We start from the raw sequence: 18,143 nt of genomic DNA, 5'->3' as shown, positions 1-18,143 counted from the left end.
AGATTCTAGCGGAAATCAAAAGAATGTGATCCAGGGACAAAGACCAGACATGGAAAACAGACATACACAACAAAGAACATAAAATAACCAAAACAATATGTACAAAGCAACAAAAGAAAATGAGCAACTCAGACTCCACGAAAAAGCATGGACCGGGTGTACTGGTAGGGTAAGCGTCCACTGCTTTTCTAGAAACACCTGCCAAATTGCTCATAAAAAGTTTAATCCTGGGTAGACGAATGAGGAAAGGAAAACTATAAAATGGCACGTTATCACGTTAACAAATTGGTTCTTATGGTGCAGATGGATACACCAGAACGATCAAGGAGTTCATGATGTTGACCATAAAAAAAATGTTTTTATATACTGTAGCTTATGTTTTACAGGTAGTGCAAGTCATACTTCACATTAAAGACTAGACAATGTTTATTTTATTAGTATATGACTGCTTTGGTAGTTGTCATGCTGGAAATTCACCCCACATCTTTTTCTTTACAATTTAAACAATACAAAATGAGCAAATAGTCTTATAATTTATATACCTTTCAACCTTTTACTTTCAGAAGGCAAGAAAGTCGTTAGAATTCCAGTTGGTGCTAGAACCGTTAAAATTACCTCAAGTAAACCAGGAAAGTCATATTTAGGTAAGTCAACATAGAATGGATTAAGAACAGTCTAGTGAAAAAAATGGAGTTACTTGGAAATCTGTTTAAACCAAATCACTTTTTTTTTGTTTTAAAATTGGTTCAATTTTGACGTGTTTACCAATGTTTCTACATTAAAATTGATATATAGGGACTTTTAAAAATGTCTCGTTTTTTCAAATAATTCAAGGTTCGTTTTTGATAGACTTCACTGTATCTCTCTATTGGTTAATGTTAAGCGCTTCTGCTTTAGGTATTGGTTTACAATATTTAATTAGATAATATATTAAAGTAATAAAAAGTGCTCATATTCTACAAATTCTGAATATACTATGGTTCTATTAATTCAGAAATGATTGTATCTTTTTCAATTATTGCTACAGATGTTACTGGTTTGTTATTTTAACGATATAGGTGTGTATCAAGTTTTTTTTTTGCATTTCTAATTTAGGATTCTGTTGGCATCACAAGAATTTAATCTTATTTTGGTCTTAAATTAAAAAAAATACAGCATTCATGGCACACATTGATGTCAAAATTCACAGTAAATGATGCTGACTTTCAGGACTGAATATTGTAAATTAAAATTTTTCCAATACATTTATTTTCCCGATTCAAGTAACCAAGAAAGAAATGCTTGGTCGTATTTTTGGGACTCATCAATTGGATGATAAAAATAAGTCATGAAATTGCAGCATTTTCCAAATCATATGCAAGTTGATGAGATTCCTTTGCAATCATTAAAAATTTGTGTCAGTTTCCTAGTTTTTGAATACAATAAACATCTCAAGTCAATGATAACCTTGACCTTAAATGGGGATTTAATAACCAATGAGTAGATATCAACTGCTAATGACAATTAGGATCTTGAAATTAAAGAACCTTTAAGGAATGACTGTTCTATTTTTTTTTGTCTATGAGGAAATAACCTCTATCATGTGGTGTACACTAAATAACCTGCGTAGCTGGTCATTTTCAGGTGTGCACTACAGGCATTTAGGTTATTTCAAAAAGACAAAACAAATATAAGTCATTCCTTATAATGTAATCATAGTATCAGCATTTAAGGACTAAATCAGCCAAAAAAGTTGATGATGTCACATTCACATTACAAAATTTGGTCAATTAGATGATGGAAATTTTTTATCCAATCAGAAAGCGTGTTACTTCTGAAATGAAATTATTTTCGTGTATCCCATATCATTTTAATAAGTGAGTGTATGAGAGGCTCAGCTTGGGATATAGCGTTTACTGAAAATACAGTCAGCATTCTTAAGAATTTTTAGTTTAATTTCTTTCAAATCTATTTCTGTTCAAAGTATGAGAAATTGTTTTCAGTGTAATCTGCAAAATAGTGCAATTATTTACAAAGCATAAAGTATTACCGAAGCAATACAACAAAAAATTGGACCACATATGAAAAAAATAATTCCTTTAATAGGACCCCAAGAGCTAATGTAATCTAGATATGTTAAATTGACATCCAAGTAGAACAGAATAATGATAGGATAATTAATTGGAAAGAGTGAATAACCAAAATATTATCATGAGTGCCAATGAACACCTAGATTTAACAAGTGTGCAGAACTTGTTCCAAGCACGAGTTAAATCCACATGTGTTCTTGCACGAGTAATCATATTTTGGTTATTCACAATAACCGATTGATTGTCCTATTTATTATATAGATTTTCTTTATAATTTATTGATATTTTCCATATGAATTTTAAATTCTGTGATTAACGGATTGATATCAAAGTTGTGACATTTTGGCGGGAGAAAGCGCGAGAGTGAAATTACCAAATTTATTTCACAGTGTGAATTATTAAAAATTATTACAGTGGGAACATTCAATGAAACACTGCTATCTATATTACAATATATAAAATCATTCTAATTATTCTGGTGAGGTCATACAAGTGTCACCTGACTTCACTAATCCCCAGACCAGCGGACAAACGGCCAGATATCATTGTAAAAACAAACCTTAGGTGCCACCAATCAATTTGTAACACCTTTTGTCCAAGGTGGTTTTATTAATGCGATCACCAGAGGGTCAAATTTTTGGCATTAATGAAAAAAGTACTTATTCTTTTGGCATTTCTGGTTTTTTTTTTAGACTATTATATGTAATAGTTGATGTGTGTGAAAGACTAGTTATTTATGTCTTAACTGGCCTTTCAAGGAAAAGCATGGTCAGATTGTTACATAAGACATTTGGTTTTTAAATTCTGGATAATTTAACATAGGTTGCATGAAAAAGGGGTATAAGTTATTGCCGAAAACATGTGGTTGTTAGGTTTTATTGTAAATGTTGAAAATTATTACAGCTGTACAGGTGGGTACAGAATCCCATACTTTAGTTGGTAACATAGGACAGGATGGTGAGATTCCACTGTATCTTTCTGGTCTGAAGCTCATGTACCATATCAGTAGCGAAGATGGAGGTAAACAAAAACTTACAGCAATGGGACCAACTAATGATACTGTAATTGTCACAGTAAGTATAATATATATTGTTGGTTAAGGTAAATAATAAGGAGGTACAGGGACACAACTCTTACAAATGAAGGGAGACAACTCTTACAAATAATTGGAACGTTTGTATTCAGCATTTGACATCAATCAAAGTAATTTTGATTGATTTCATTCTGTTTCAAAAGAAAGCTTCATAGGTTTTGGTGAAATTAAATATGATACAAGCAGATCACTGATTTCAGGTCCCTTACCTGAGGTTTACCTCCTTAAGGCAGATGTTCAGTTTACACAATTTCAAAACACATTGATATGAAGGGACTACAAATGATGTCAGGTTTACACAGAATACTGATTAATCATTGGTTCAGTTATGATTGGTTTGACTGTAGTTGTATGATATGTGAAGATTTGGTGGCATAAATCGTAAATTAGATGTAATAAATTGAGTTTTTCTGCAACACATCAGTAGTGTCAGTATATACAGACAAATTATCATTGATGATAACAAGTCTTTAGGTACAACACGGTTATCTCCCTTTTAATACAATTGTTGAATAAATAAGTGATTATAGAAATTGACATAAAATTGAAAGAACAATGATTTGATGCTTAAAGTTCCTGAAATTTGTGATTTGTATTAGAATATTTCTTGTAGATGGTGTGTATTTCAGACACTTCTGCATTTAAAATACAGAAACCTGTCTAAACCGAACCCTAAAAACAAAATCCTGTCTACGCCAGACACTTTCTTTAATCCCTTTGTGTAAGTTTAAAACTTATTTTGAACTCAGAACTGAACACATAACTAAACCAAACAAATGTTAAGTCTAAACTGAGTTTAGTTCTGCCAGATTTCTCTGTGGTACAGTTAATAATAGAGAGAGTAATAGAGACAGATAAATTGAAAAGATGTTAAGGAGGTAGACCTTGGGTAATGACCTACAGTAAGGGACATAACTCTTGAATTAGTGATATGTTTGAATCATTGTTAATTTCACCTAAGCCTTTCAAGCTATTGTTTGAAACAGAATGAAATAATTCCAATTTACTTTGATGCTTTCATGAGATGTAAAATGCTGAATACAGATGTTCCAATGATTTGTAAGAGTTGTGTCCCTTACCTTAGGTCTACCTCCTTAAGCACACTTGATAAACTCAAAACCTGTCAAAACCAGACACTTTTTGGCACCTTCATATCAGTTTAAAAAATTCAGAACCTGGGAAAACAATATTTTACAATTCAAAAGGGGTTTGGTTTAGACAGGTTTCACTGTATTATTAATTTTAAAACTTTCTATTAATAGCATTATAGTGTCTGTATATCCTAATTTATGAGAACATCATTTTTCTATTGATGAATGAAAGTTTTTACCAAATGGTGTTAATCTTTTCAGGTGATGAAACCCAGGATGGAACATGTTGTCTACCATTACCAGTATTCATTAGTTGAAAAAAATAAGATGTTTACTCGAAATGTCATTAGAAGTGAGGATACTTCTCATTCAAGCCAAAGAGCAGCAAGCTCGAGTAATTTAGACCGTTCTAGTGTCTCTAGTGGTAGATATGTTTGGCTGACTGGTCATTGGACACCATGTTCTAAAGATTGTGGGGAAGGTATGTGACTGAAGTTTATTCAGGTGTGGGTTGCATAGAGACCAGGGACTTTTCAAATTAATTTATATTGTCATGTGACAAAATGAAGGTCAAGTTTAATTTTTTATATACATCTCTTTGTCATTTCTGAATCATGGCAATTTTTGTTGAGAAAAATATGAAAGCTGACATTTATTCTTAGTTTTAATTTCAATTCATGAAAATATGGTTTGCTGCCATATTGATAACCTCTTGTTATACCCCACTTGAAAAGCAGGTGGTATATAGTGATCATGGTGTCCGTCTGTTTGTGCATCCGTTTGTCTGTCCTCTGAAACTGTTGAATGGAATTCGCTGAAATTTAAAAAATTCTTTATTACATGATGCTTTTGTGCACTTCCTATTTTATTTTTCCATGTGAATGATTTTTGGGATTATGGAATTTGTCATTTGTTTGATTTTTGGGAATATGGACTTTGTCATTTGTTGACCAAGGGAGACCCTGTTCTTATCAACAACTCCTGGAAAAAAAAACTGCTGAATGAAATTCTCTGAGATTCTTTATTACATGGTGCTGTTGCACATCTCAATTTTTATTTTTCCATCTGAATGATTTTTGGGGTTTCCTGATGCAAAATATTGACTTCATCATTGTCCTCCATCAGAGGGATCAAGTTTTAATCCACAACTCCTCAAACTGCTGAATGGAATTTGATGAAACTTCCACTGATTCTTTACGTGATGCCATTGTGCACCTCCTATTTTGTTTATCCATCTGAATGACTTTTGGGGTTTTATAATGCAGAATATGGATTGTAAGACATTGGGGCTTTCTTCTTATCCACAACTTTTCTGAATGGACTTGGATGAAACTTTTCATATTTTTTCATTACTTGATGCCATTGTGCACTTCCTATTTTGTTTTTTTTTCATCTGAATGCTTAACTCACATTTTAGGTATCCTATATGGTTTCTTGGGAGGGATGTGAGTGGTTTCACCAGGTTAACTTTGCTCACAGTTTTTCTAGTTATATTTTCTGTTGTAGGTTACCAGAGGAGACTGGTATCCTGTATGGATACTATTTCCCATAGAGTTGTACAGTCTAGGTATTGTAGTAGGTTAAAACCTCCACATAAACAGAGGAAGTGTATGGGCAAGAACTGTGGTAATACTGCCACTGTGAATGTGTAAGTGTGTACTCCGTTGTGTCATAACACTAATATGATTTTAGCCTTTGCCTATTAGGGACAGAGACTTACTTGACTAAGTCCATTGCTGTTCCTTTTGCTTCTTTTCAGGTATTATCAATTTTTTTACGCTCATTACACTCATTCATGAGTCCCCTATGCCAGGTGTTATAGGCCTCCCCATTTTTCGGTATCCCTGAGGATTCCAATGTTGAGCTTGCTTGGTGATGTTTTTGTCGTTCTTTCATAGTGTATGTCCAATCCATTTCCATTTTCTAGATCTTATGATATGTGTTATTGGTTGTTGTTTAGTTCTTTTCAATAGTTTTATATTGGATATTTTGTTGGGCCATCTTGGGTTGAGGATGTTTCTAAGGCATTTGGTAACAAAAGTTTTTAAGGATTTTATAGATACTGCAGTTTCTCTCTAGGTTTCTGATTCATATTGAAGATCAGATTTGATGTTAGTACTAGATATTTTTATCTTTGGGCTAGTTCTTTAAGCACCACTTTTTCAAACAAGCTTAAGAATGGAAAATTATTGTTGTGCTTTCTTTTTTTTTTGTTGTAATGTCCTCATCTGTGCCTCCTGAAGTACTGACTAGACTTTTGGGCTTCATCTATGAAGAGGTCACCAATTTTAAGGCAATCTTTATGGTTAGTATTTAGTTTCATAGATTTAGTTTTCTGTGCCTAGAGCCTACTTGTTCATCTCTAAGTTTCTTGTCAACTTCAATTTTCATTCTGTTAAGGATAATGTTGCACTATAGTTACCTAGGAATGAATAACAAAGTGATGCTTTCCAGTTGTTACAATGTGATTTATCACCTTTCTTTGGGATTTTCACAAGAAGTCGTTTACACCAGTCTTTTGGTATTTGTTCGTCCTGCCAGATTTTATTACCAGTAACAGTTGTAATGGGTCATGGACTGAAGTATAATCTAGGACTTTAATAGCTTCTGGTGGTATGTTATCAATGTCTCCTGCTTTTTCATTCTTCAGATTTCTGATGGCTTTGGTAACTTCAGCTTTAGTTATGTTGTTGGTTCTGATACTGTGGAAGTACTATTGTTTGTGGGATACCTAATTTATGTGGTTTTCGTGGTGGTCCACCTCTAAAGTTGTTCTTTGAGTTTTGTTAAGGTGTTGTTGTCTTTTTCTTTGATTGTGGTATTTGAAGTCAATAGATTACCATTTGTAATGTTGTATAGGGTTTTGATGTCACCTTTGCCACTTATATTATCAGCTTCTTTTGCATGGTGTTCTACACAGTTCCTTTTGTCTTGTTTACAACTTTTTTTAAACACCTTTATCTTTATGGTTATATTATTCTTTGGCCTTTTTCAATGTCACAAAGAACATAAAATAACTAAAATAACACATACAAATTAATAGAAGTAAATGAGCAACTCAGAAAATAGTTTTCGAACACAAGACGAGAGGAGAGGGTACACAGGGAAAATTATTTCACACGATTTTCACAGGAATTTCATGTGGTTGCAAATAAAGTTTGTGACAGAGTTCACATGAAATACATATGAATCAAGCATTCATGTGAATTTTATGTGAGTTTTTCACATGAAAATCTTTATAATTTCATGTGAAGTTTGCATGAATTTCACATGAACAGAATTTTCCTCTGTAGAGTTTGTATCCTTTCCAGCAGGAGAACAAGATCCTCAGGTAATTTTTTGTACTACAATAAAACTATGGGACAGGAGAAGATAGTTTCCTTACTGCCTGTCCAGTGTGAACTAGGAAAGTCCTCAGGTCATTTTAATCTGTTTTTCTATTGTAAGATTATAGTGAAGAGGAAATTGGGATGACCTGTCAATACTCCTAATCCTGTTTGCACTAGAAGAACAGAATCCTTTGGTCATTAATCTTTTTTTCTACCATAAGGCAATGGGAGAGAGGAGCTTGGGGTCCTTGCTCTACATCTTGTGGACTTGGAGAACAATCAACTTCAGTTTATTGTAAGGCTATTCGAGCTGATGATTCCAGTTTTGTGACTAGTGATACACAGTGTTTAGAGGAGTATAAAATCAAGCCCACTTATATGAGGTCTTGTAACGATGATGTGATATGTCCTGAGTGGGAAACTACAAAATGGTCAGAGGTATGTCTGTAGAAACAATAATTCAAAATAGATACTGGCACATTATTATAATTATTCATTGTAAAGCACACTATTGTAATTATTTATTGTAAATTTAGAAATTAATGCATGTATCTTTTATTGCAATTCCTGTCACTTTTATCAAAAATAAGACTTTGATTTTTGTGAATGTGAGAAAAATCTCACTTATATTAAGCATTGCCTGTGAATTTCATTTTTTTTTTTGCAATTTTAAGTAATTTGTTTTTAAATAATGAGAATGTCACAATAATTTCTTAATTCACAGAAATATTGCACTGAGTACATTTATTATTTATGTCAGTGTAACTGTATAAGTGGATACACACATTATATACATTATGTGTAGATACATATATCTTTTACTCAGCTAAATGTGCCACACATGAGAATCATATGAAGTGTAACATATGATTATCATGTGAATAACATGTGCATCAGTTTACATATGATTATCATATGCCAACTTTGGTATGATTAACATTTGTATCAGTTTACATATGATTATCATATGAAGTGACTTGGATATGATTAACATGTGTATCAGTTTACATATGCCTGTCATATCTGGTAATTTTTTGCTGTGTACTCTTATTGTATGTAATAAGTTTATTCAATCTAATTAAAACTAGCTTTTGTAATTTGTGAACAAATAAGAAGAACTAGTTTTAATTAGATTGTAAGTTTATGTAAAATTTACTATTCACAAGATGCAAAACCAAAAACAATAATAATAATTAATGTTAAAATATGACTTTTTATTTTTTTGTGACAAAATTTTAGAAATGATTTGATGTAATGAAGCTATGTAAGTTTTCATGTGCATGTATTTATAGTGCAGTGGAGGCTAAGGATTTTTAAAACTTTAATTGGCCTAGAAGGCATACAGCTATATCACATGTCAATGGAACAATAAATCAATATAGTTTTTGAATATCACTCTTTTTTAACTGAAAAGTGATAAAGTTTTCTGCTATTTTGCATTAATTTAGAGCAGGGGTTAAAGGTCAATCAACCCCAATATACTTTGGTAGGTGATTTTAATGAAATTATGCAGAAAAATGCAGGAAACTTTACCATATTTTTACTTTGATAAGTACAATATTCAAAAACTACATTGATTTATCTTCCCATTGACATATGATATAGTTATATACCTTCCAGGCTTATTAAAATAAAAAGCTAAAGCACTTTTTAATATCTGTCTGCAGCACTCTTAAAACTTTTTTTTTCAAAAATAGGTGTCAATTCTTTTGCTAATTTATATTATCTTTTTTTAATTTTTAAAAGATAGCTAAATGTTTTACATTAGAGGAAAATCTCTTTCAGTGCAGTTCGGGGTGTGGGTTAGGGGAGAAGACAAGGAGGGTTTACTGTAGAGGACCTGATACCACTGGTAATGGTAGAATACTGTCTCCTTCAGCCTGCTCTTCACTGGACAAACCTCTAGATAGGAAATCTTGTTTTGAGAACATAAGATGTGATGAAGGAGGTACAAGTGCACACGAGGTAAATGTTACAACAAAAATACATTGGTATGGTTACTGTGTGGTCATATTGATAGGTTGATTGATTGATTGTGGTTTAGTTACCTTTTAACATCCTATGGCAGATATTTCATACATTTTAGGATGAGAACTTTTTACTTATTAAACAGACCCTGCTTTGTATCAGTCTGACACATCAAGTCGTAGCCTTATAATGCTGGCTGACAGAAGCAACAGCCTGAATGTAAGCATATCACTGCTCATTTTTCTGATTCTGAGCCATTTAGTTATACCCCTGCTATGAAGGAGAGAGTTGATTGATTGTTGGGGTTTAACGTCCGAGCAGTTAAGGAGAGGGTGTATACTGTTTTATCTTTGTCATTGTTTCTGTTTTTCAGTATTTGCATGTAACTGTGTGTTAGTTGTTTCTGTCACAGTTTTCTAAGCAACTACTCATCATAGCGGCTTGAAATTTTAACACATTCTTCCTATAGGTATGCCATATGATGGTATTTATTTTTGGAAAAAAATTGATAAGAATCTCCTGTTTACCAAGGACTAAAATAATTTTTTTTAAGTTTAAATTATTGTCACATTTTTCTCAGCAACTACTCATTAAAACAGCTTGAAATTTCAAGTAGCTGTCTTTGTAAGAATCATGCAAAATCTGGAAAATGTGATACACCCTAAAAAAGGCTACATATTTTTATTTTTGTAATTAAGTTGTGTTATGGGTCTATATTATGAAATATGTAATTATTCATTCAAATCTGCCTGCTCTTAGGAGATAATCAACATTGAAAATCCAGTAGATTCTATTGTATTTGAGCGTCATTTACAGAGTTATCTCCCTTAATTTTGAAATCTACAGTGCATTCTATACAATTTTTATCTCCTAAGAGCACAGGTTATATGAAAAACCACATGTTAATGTCTGTTTACTGTGACATTTCAAACAAAATATCAAAAATAAAAATATGTAGGCTTTTTACCCATGAATCACATTTTGCATGATTCTTAGCTGGAGTGCTACTTAACACATTCTTCCTGTAAGTATGCCATAAGTATGATTCATTTTTGGAAAAATTTGACAACAACTTCTTGTTTACCCAGGACTTTATTTATTTTTCTTATATTGTGGTTGAAAGTGGGGTATCACTTGTGACCAAACGGTTACTGATTTCTGGTTATCATTTAATTCCTGTATGTCACATACTTGATGGTAAAGCAGTGACTACCAATTTGAAAGTCTTTGGGTCTTTTACACTCACTTTGCACTTATGCTTAAAATGCTAAATTTACATTCTCTCTAGGTTTGTGATAAATAAAATTAAAAAACGAAAAAATTACTAGACACTTAAAGTTCAAAATTTAAGATGTCAAAATTTGATGTATGTATAAAATTTTAAAAATTGTTGTCAATTCTTTTAGTAATTAAGTTATTACTGGAGTTATCTCCCATCCATCACTATTTTATATTGTTGAATAAAGGAAAGCTCAACCAAAGATATTCATGAGTTCAAAAGTAAATCTATATCATTACCAAGCTCCTTTGTTCTTCACATTCTTATAGCTGTCATTGTTAAATTACAAGATATCTACCAGTATAATTGATAATATGATTTTAGACTATGCCAATGATGGACTGAGCTTAATGTGTGGCCTCTAACTGTTTCATTAAAACACATTTCACTTACCTGTTGTTGAAGGCCTTTTAAATCTTTGTTTATGGTGCACAGCCATGTTGCCATGGGCGAAGTGTCATTTGGTTAGGAGATTGTGTGAGACTTTCTTCTTGGAAAGCTTATTACATTTTTACACAGTCAATAATTTCCAAATTATAATTATCATTTAATAGATAAAAATAAAATCGAATCCATCAACGTAATGAAAGACATAACAGCACCGGTGCTCTTGCGCAATTGTCTACTATAGTGTCAGCAAATTTATAACTTGTATTAAAATATTTTTTAGCCATTCATAGTTCTGGTCTTACATTCTACATATATTGGACATGGCTGATGCATCGTCCGTATAAATAAATGGATATACTGATCATAAACACAATCTACGTACTTTTACAGATATTGTTAATTGAAAGTATTGTGGGAGAATTTTAATTCTTGTATACCAATTTTCATGGTTTTCGGAAAAAAGTGTCTGTTTATAGATTCTTGAATTTGTGGTTATAAACAAATGAATAGGAAATTTCTTTTTTGTCAGAAACCTAATATCCTGGTTTATCAAACCCACGATATCCACACAAATTAGTACCTTAGGAACAATGATACTTATTCAGTATATAGAACAATGTAGTTGAATAATCTGATATTACAATTTCAAAAAAAAAAAAAACAAAAAAACATCCACTTCAATGCTGTTTCCTCCAAATAATGTAGGGAAAGGAATTTATCATTCTTTTAGGTTTTTCCTTAATCTAAACTGTGTGTTATCATAGCATTATGTTTAGAACAAAATGCTGTTAACTTATTCATTTTTGCAGTTTACTAATTTTGGTTATTTTCATGATGGACAGATAAGCGTGAAAAATAGTACATACCTTTAAAATTGACTTTTAACTCTATCAAATGCCAATCATTTTTTTTAAATTGTAAAAATTGACACTTGCCAAGATAATACATTTGACAGAATCTGTAATGATTAGCAAAGACAAAAATAAATCCATTTACAGTACCTTAAAGATGATTATGGTTATATTTTTACAAGACAGGAAACACTTTTCCACTTTAGAGGAAGATACTGTTCATGTGAAATTCATGTTAATCGTATGAAATAGTATGAAATTTATGTGATTTTTACCTTACTTGATTTTGTGTTGAAAACTGCATGTGAAATTCATGTGAAGCCTCAATTCACACAAATTTCATTTGAACTAATTCACAAAATTTATTTGCTTGATTAAGGTGAAATTATGTGGAAATATTTTGCCTGTGTAGTGATAAAAGGCAACCAGTTTTATTGTAGCGTGAAGAAGTTCGGTGTAACAGTATATATGGGTGTTGTCCAGATGGTGTAACTCCAGCTAGGGGGTACAATAGAGAAGGGTGCTCTGGCTGTAATAGTCCATATGGATGCTGTCCAGATGGTGTAACTCCAGCCAGGGGGTACAGATATCAAGGATGCCCTAGACGTGGTAAGATAATTTTCAGTCAAAGGGAAGTAACTCAAGTGAGTTGAATAAAGGTAATTACAAATCTACCAAACTCATAATCATAAATCAGAGGGAAATATATATACTGGTAATACAGGAACTGGAATTTCAAAAATAAAATGGAAAAATGAAAAAATTAAAATATGCTCCTGGCTTGGTACAGGCATTTTAAAGAGAAATGATGGGTTAAACTGGGTTTTATGGCCAGCCAGAACTTCTACTTCCATAGTGGCTATAGGAGTCCATGTGTATGGTTTTGTTGTTCTCACAAAAGTCAAAATTGGTAAAACAGTAGTCAACTCAGTGTTAGACTAAACAACTGGTGTAAATTAAAACACATTTGTTATTATTTGTACTAGAAATCACCAGATGCTTGAAGTAGTAGATGTACAGTACACACCTATGGATGACTGATATCCTTTAGTGTGACATTCTTTGAAATTTCAAGCTTTCAAACCTTTCTGTTAATTTTACAACCAACTTCACATCAGTTAGTTTTTGCAAGAATAAACTTGAGTTACCATACAGGTCAACAGAAATAATTTTTTTATTTCATTTTGTTAATATTAAATATTGTCATGATCTATATGTCATATTGCAGCACAAACTTTGGTGAACCCGTCTACATTTATAGTGTAGTATTGAACACTTTTCTTTGAGCTTCTCAAAGACAGTGGCAAGTTTAATTTAACTTCTACTTGCCCAAATGGTAATTTTACTTGTCCTGGGCAATAGGACAGCCTTGAATATCAGACCCTGACATATAATGACAGAGCATTTCCTCACCAGCCTTGGAATTAAGCTTTAACCAACACCACATCAGCTCTTTTGATGTGGGAAGCTCAACTTGATACACAATATAAAAAAATTCATTTGTATCCATAAATTTAAAGTATTATAGATTGCAGAATAAGACATTGTATTGAAAACAAAAATTGGTAAAATATTTTGCTTGAATTTTCTGAGTTAGACACTTAAGCTTAAAATTAGCAAGCACTATTAATGTAGGGAAAATTTTGTCCAACCAACCCAATCTAAACATCCCTAAAAATCAGTCTAATTAAAATTAGCCCCTACGATTTTTGCTTGCGTACATCAAAATAAAAAAAAATGTAAGGTCTAATTTTAATTAGACTGCCCTAAAAAATTTTCTTGATAAAGGCCTAAAATAGGTGATATACTGGCATGTAAGTGATGCTGTTTTTGTGCTGTCTGTCTTAAAAGTTAATTGTTCCATTTTCTATTAAGACTATGATAAATTGTGGTCATCAATAATGGTTTTATATGGTTATGTTGGCATATTTGTCATCTGTGGAAAAAAGATTTGATGATATTTGCAATTCCTATAAGGAAAAAAAAAGGCAGGTTAACATTGTTGGATGGGAACAAAATATAAGCTTTACTTTCGCAGTTGAATGTAATTTTTTTGCTTTTTTCACTGTAAAAATTCTGACTGTGTGATTGTTTGATAGCTAGATATTTCAAATGACATCCAGATAATCTCTGAATTTACGATCTAGTATATCTGGTAAGTCATGTCAAGTTTCCCAAAAGAATTATTTATATGCTGAAGGTTACTAATCTGCAGGCATGGAATGAAAGTATCATTAAAATTTACATATTTCCAGTGACAGTCATAGCAACTTTAAATTCATGACTAAAGTTACATAACTCAGATTCTCTAATATATCTGTCAAAATGTTTGCATGATATAAGAATAACATTTTATCATTTGTGAAATGTACATTCTGTCTGTAACAATTACTACAGCCAATACACATCCTATAAATGGAGGCAATAGTAACCCTGTTAAAATTGTTACAATGTTATTAAATGTCACACTTCCACACTATTATGTAAACTTCCTAATTGTAATTTACTTAATAGGTTATTTTACCCATAAGGTCTTGTAGTAGTTCTTACTAAGTTTCAAGTTCAATTTTAATTGACTTCTTGTGTTATGGTTCTAGATTTGTTCTTGGTTTGTAAAAAAGCTATTTCTCTCTTTGTTATGGTGGATATATGACAGGATGTGAACATGTATAGAATTGTTCTTGTGATGATTTGTTTTCTGAGATTTGGCTGTTTCAGCCAGCGATATGCCTTTGTTCCATATGTGATTTGGTTTCATTCTGACAAACAAATGTACCAAACGCATCCTACTAAAGGTTAGTTTAATTGCTTTACATGTATTAATTACCTTAATCAAGTGTATGTTTGTACTCTGTTTTATACCCCACTCAATGAGTGGGTGGTACACAGCTGTATATTGGAATCACCTTGTCCATCTCTCATTCCATCTATGCAAATTTTGTTCTATTATCTCAGCTTCTATTCGATGGATTGATTTCAAATTTGGTATATGTCTTTATATAGATGGATATAGGCTGTAAGTAGTTTTTGTTGTTGTTCGTACAAGTGGTGGTATACCTTGCACAACTTCATATGTTTGGTTTGATTTAAGAAGTAATGTACATGAAAAAAAAGTGCATACTTCACTAACAGAAAAAAAATGATATTATTTATAATTCTCTTCAAAGTTTTTGGGTTACATAGGAACAAAGCTGTACATGTAATGTCCATTTGTTCATCTGTCTATGGATCTTGTAAGGAGAAACTTCAGAGGAAGGTTATACACCATATATATAGATGTGGATTGGGGAAACTTATAATTACCTGATAATTATAGCTTGTTAGCACATCTGCATCTAAATCACTCATTGGACTTTTTCAAAATTTTTAAAGAAGTGTCAATCATCTGATATTAAAAAATTATTGTCACTTGCTTGTTAAGGAAGATAATCCAACCTAAGGTTGTTCAATTTTAATGTCCTGGATTTAGGATAGTAAAGCATTATGCATAGATATTATAAAGAAAGTCATTGCTGTCAGATGCCTGTAGGATGATTCAGTTTACAGAATTTACATCATTCATGTCAAAGATGAGCGGGGGGGGTATTAATTTTTATAAGCTTCTCACTAATTTAAGCACTTTTAAAATTTGTAGGAACAGGAATGAGCACTTCAAACTATGTTAAAGCATAGAGGAGGTTTTGGGTTATAAAGGGCTGAACAGTGGGCTTCATGTCCCTGCTCCTGAAAATTTCCAAAAATTATTGATAAATGGCACATGTTTTTGGTGATTTTTTGAAGCCTTAATCTAGTTTTGTTAATTTCAGATGTTTGTACACTATTTCCAAGTTGTCTGCTGCACTTGCAGCATGATAATTGGTTAGAAATGAATGATTTCACCCTAATATCAATTAAATTGGTCATTAATGTATCTTTGTGTCATTATATGGCTTTTTAGTTTATTTTGAAAGAAGTGTCATTGTTCTTTTACCGTGGATTTTAGACCTTCCAGAGCTTACTTGAAGGTTTCTTTACACTTATTGAAGACCTTCTGGTGATTTCTGTAAGTATTTACTATTTTTATAAAGGTTATACAATGGTACATTTATTGTGTTTCACCATATCTGTTCCTTGTGCTGAGTATGTAAACAGTATTAGCTACATAACTTGCACTGTTGTAAGAGGCCTTGCATTTTCCATGTTATTTTAAAACTAAAGTAGGATTCCTTTTGCTTCTTTTGATCATTTAACTTAAACTTAAGCCTTTCAAATGATGGATGTTACATCAAAGCATACTTTGGTAAAACTAAGATTCCAGCTGATTATGCTTTGCATAATAGTAGATAGATTCTGTCCATACTGAGAGATGACATAAGCTTCTTGGATTAAGTAAAAAAAAAAGATATGTTTCTTGGATTTTTTAATAAAATATCAAATTATTTTTTTCTTAAAAACCTGCTTCAAGTTCTGTTCTTGATCAGATATATTCCTGAAAATCAGAGATTTTTATTAATTTGTGAAATTCTTAATCTGTAGGTTTTTTTTAAGATTTCAAGCCATGGCCATACTGTACATTACTGGAAATAGTATGGTGTACACAGGCAAAATTATTTTATGGGATTTTCCCGAGAATTTTACATGTAATTTACTTGAATTGAGAAAATAAAGTTGTCACTGAGTTCTCATAAAAATTCAGGTGAATTGAGCTTTCACATGAAATTCATGTGAACTTTTGACATAAAGTTCATGTTAAATGAATTTCATGTGAGACTCAAAATTTTACATGAAATATGGAACAATATTTGCCTTTGTAGGTAAGACCCAAGATGTTATTGTAAAATGGGGCTAAGCACACATTACTATGTTACATATCTGTTCTTTTTCTGAAATATTTTGGTTACCCCTTATACGAATTTAAGTAGTTATAATAATTGTAACCTGTTGATGTTGTTAAGTAGCTGTCTTTGTAAGAATCATGCAAAATTTGAAATATGTGATACACCCAAAAAAAAAGGCTACATATTTTTATTTTTATAATTAAGTTATTTTATGGATCTATATTATGAAATGTGTAATTATTCATTCAAATTTGCTTGCTCTTAGGAGATAATCAACATTGAAAATCCAATAAATTCTATTGTATTTGAGTGTCATTTACAGAGTTATCACACTTAATTTTGAAATATACAGTGCATTCTATATAATTTTATCTCCAAGAACATGGATTATATGAAAAACCACATGTTAATTTCTGTTTACTATTAAATTTTAAACAAGATATCAAAAATAAAAATATGTTGGCTTTTTACTCATGAATCTCATTTTGCATGATCCTTAGCTGGAGCTTTAAGAAGTTGGGCATCGTGTGTAGATGTAAATGGAAGAATATAGTTACGCTTAGAGGATTCAAAGGGAGATAATCCAACTTAAGGGTTTAATATGTTGAAATATCGTAAGCATAACTCCTCCTTTACTGCTCCAAGGAATTTCATGAAATTTTATAGGAAGATTGGTATGTAGAATAGCATTAAGGAATACAACTTCTGTTGGAGGATTCCAAAGGGACATAATTGAACAAATGGATTGTATATTAAACTTCATGTTTGAAGCAGGGGTATTCTCTTTTTGAGCTTGTTCATAGTATTTCTAGTTCACTTTATTTTGCAAGCTGCATTTTATTTTAATAAATAGTTTAAAGATTGAGACATTGAATTGGTATGCCATATTGTTCACCAACAAAAAAAAGCAATAACACTCAAATTAAATCTTTGAAATAAAGTCATGCCACAAGTGTATAGAATATCCTGTTCTTGTCTTTATCAAGAAGGAAACTTGAAAAAAAAATAACACAAAAAAACAAGTGTTACTAATTAAATCTGGTTATGTAATTTGTAAATGCCATTCGCTCATGTTAAACTTGAAAAACATTTTAGTAGGTGGTAACATCCTGAGAACATTTCTATCTGAATAAACTTCTGTGTATTTTACACAATTTTAATTACATTACCATTTTTTGTTATGTGATTATGTTATCTTGAGTTGGTGATAATTGTTTGATTGGTATAATCAACTCATTCTCAAAGGAGGGGGAAAT

The 18,143-nt window shown here is 31.7% G+C and overlaps 1 protein-coding gene across 8 annotated transcripts in view; it reads left to right on the top strand.

Moving 5' to 3' along the window:
• LOC148625688 (papilin-like) overlaps positions 1–18,143 on the top strand; it is a 129,654-nt gene that overhangs the window by 21,096 nt on the left and 90,415 nt on the right. For all 8 annotated transcript variants that reach the window (XM_088569374.1, XM_088569373.1, XM_088569369.1 and 5 more), the window contains exons 8-14: positions 564–644; positions 2,973–3,142; positions 4,515–4,734; positions 5,760–5,901; positions 7,804–8,020; positions 9,368–9,547; positions 12,511–12,679. In XM_088569374.1, coding sequence (XP_088425500.1) covers positions 564–644; positions 2,973–3,142; positions 4,515–4,734; positions 5,760–5,901; positions 7,804–8,020; positions 9,368–9,547; positions 12,511–12,679 — 1,179 coding nt within the window. The remainder of the gene's footprint in view (positions 1–563; positions 645–2,972; positions 3,143–4,514; positions 4,735–5,759; positions 5,902–7,803; positions 8,021–9,367; positions 9,548–12,510; positions 12,680–18,143) is intronic.

The sequence above is a fragment of the Perna viridis genome, chromosome 2 (assembly GCF_037379345.1).
Source record: "Perna viridis isolate PV_CMFRI_1.1 ecotype Kerala chromosome 2, ASM3737934v1, whole genome shotgun sequence".
Classification (NCBI taxonomy): Eukaryota; Metazoa; Mollusca; class Bivalvia; order Mytilida; family Mytilidae; genus Perna; species Perna viridis.
This window is presented reverse-complemented; position numbering and strand designations above follow the sequence as displayed.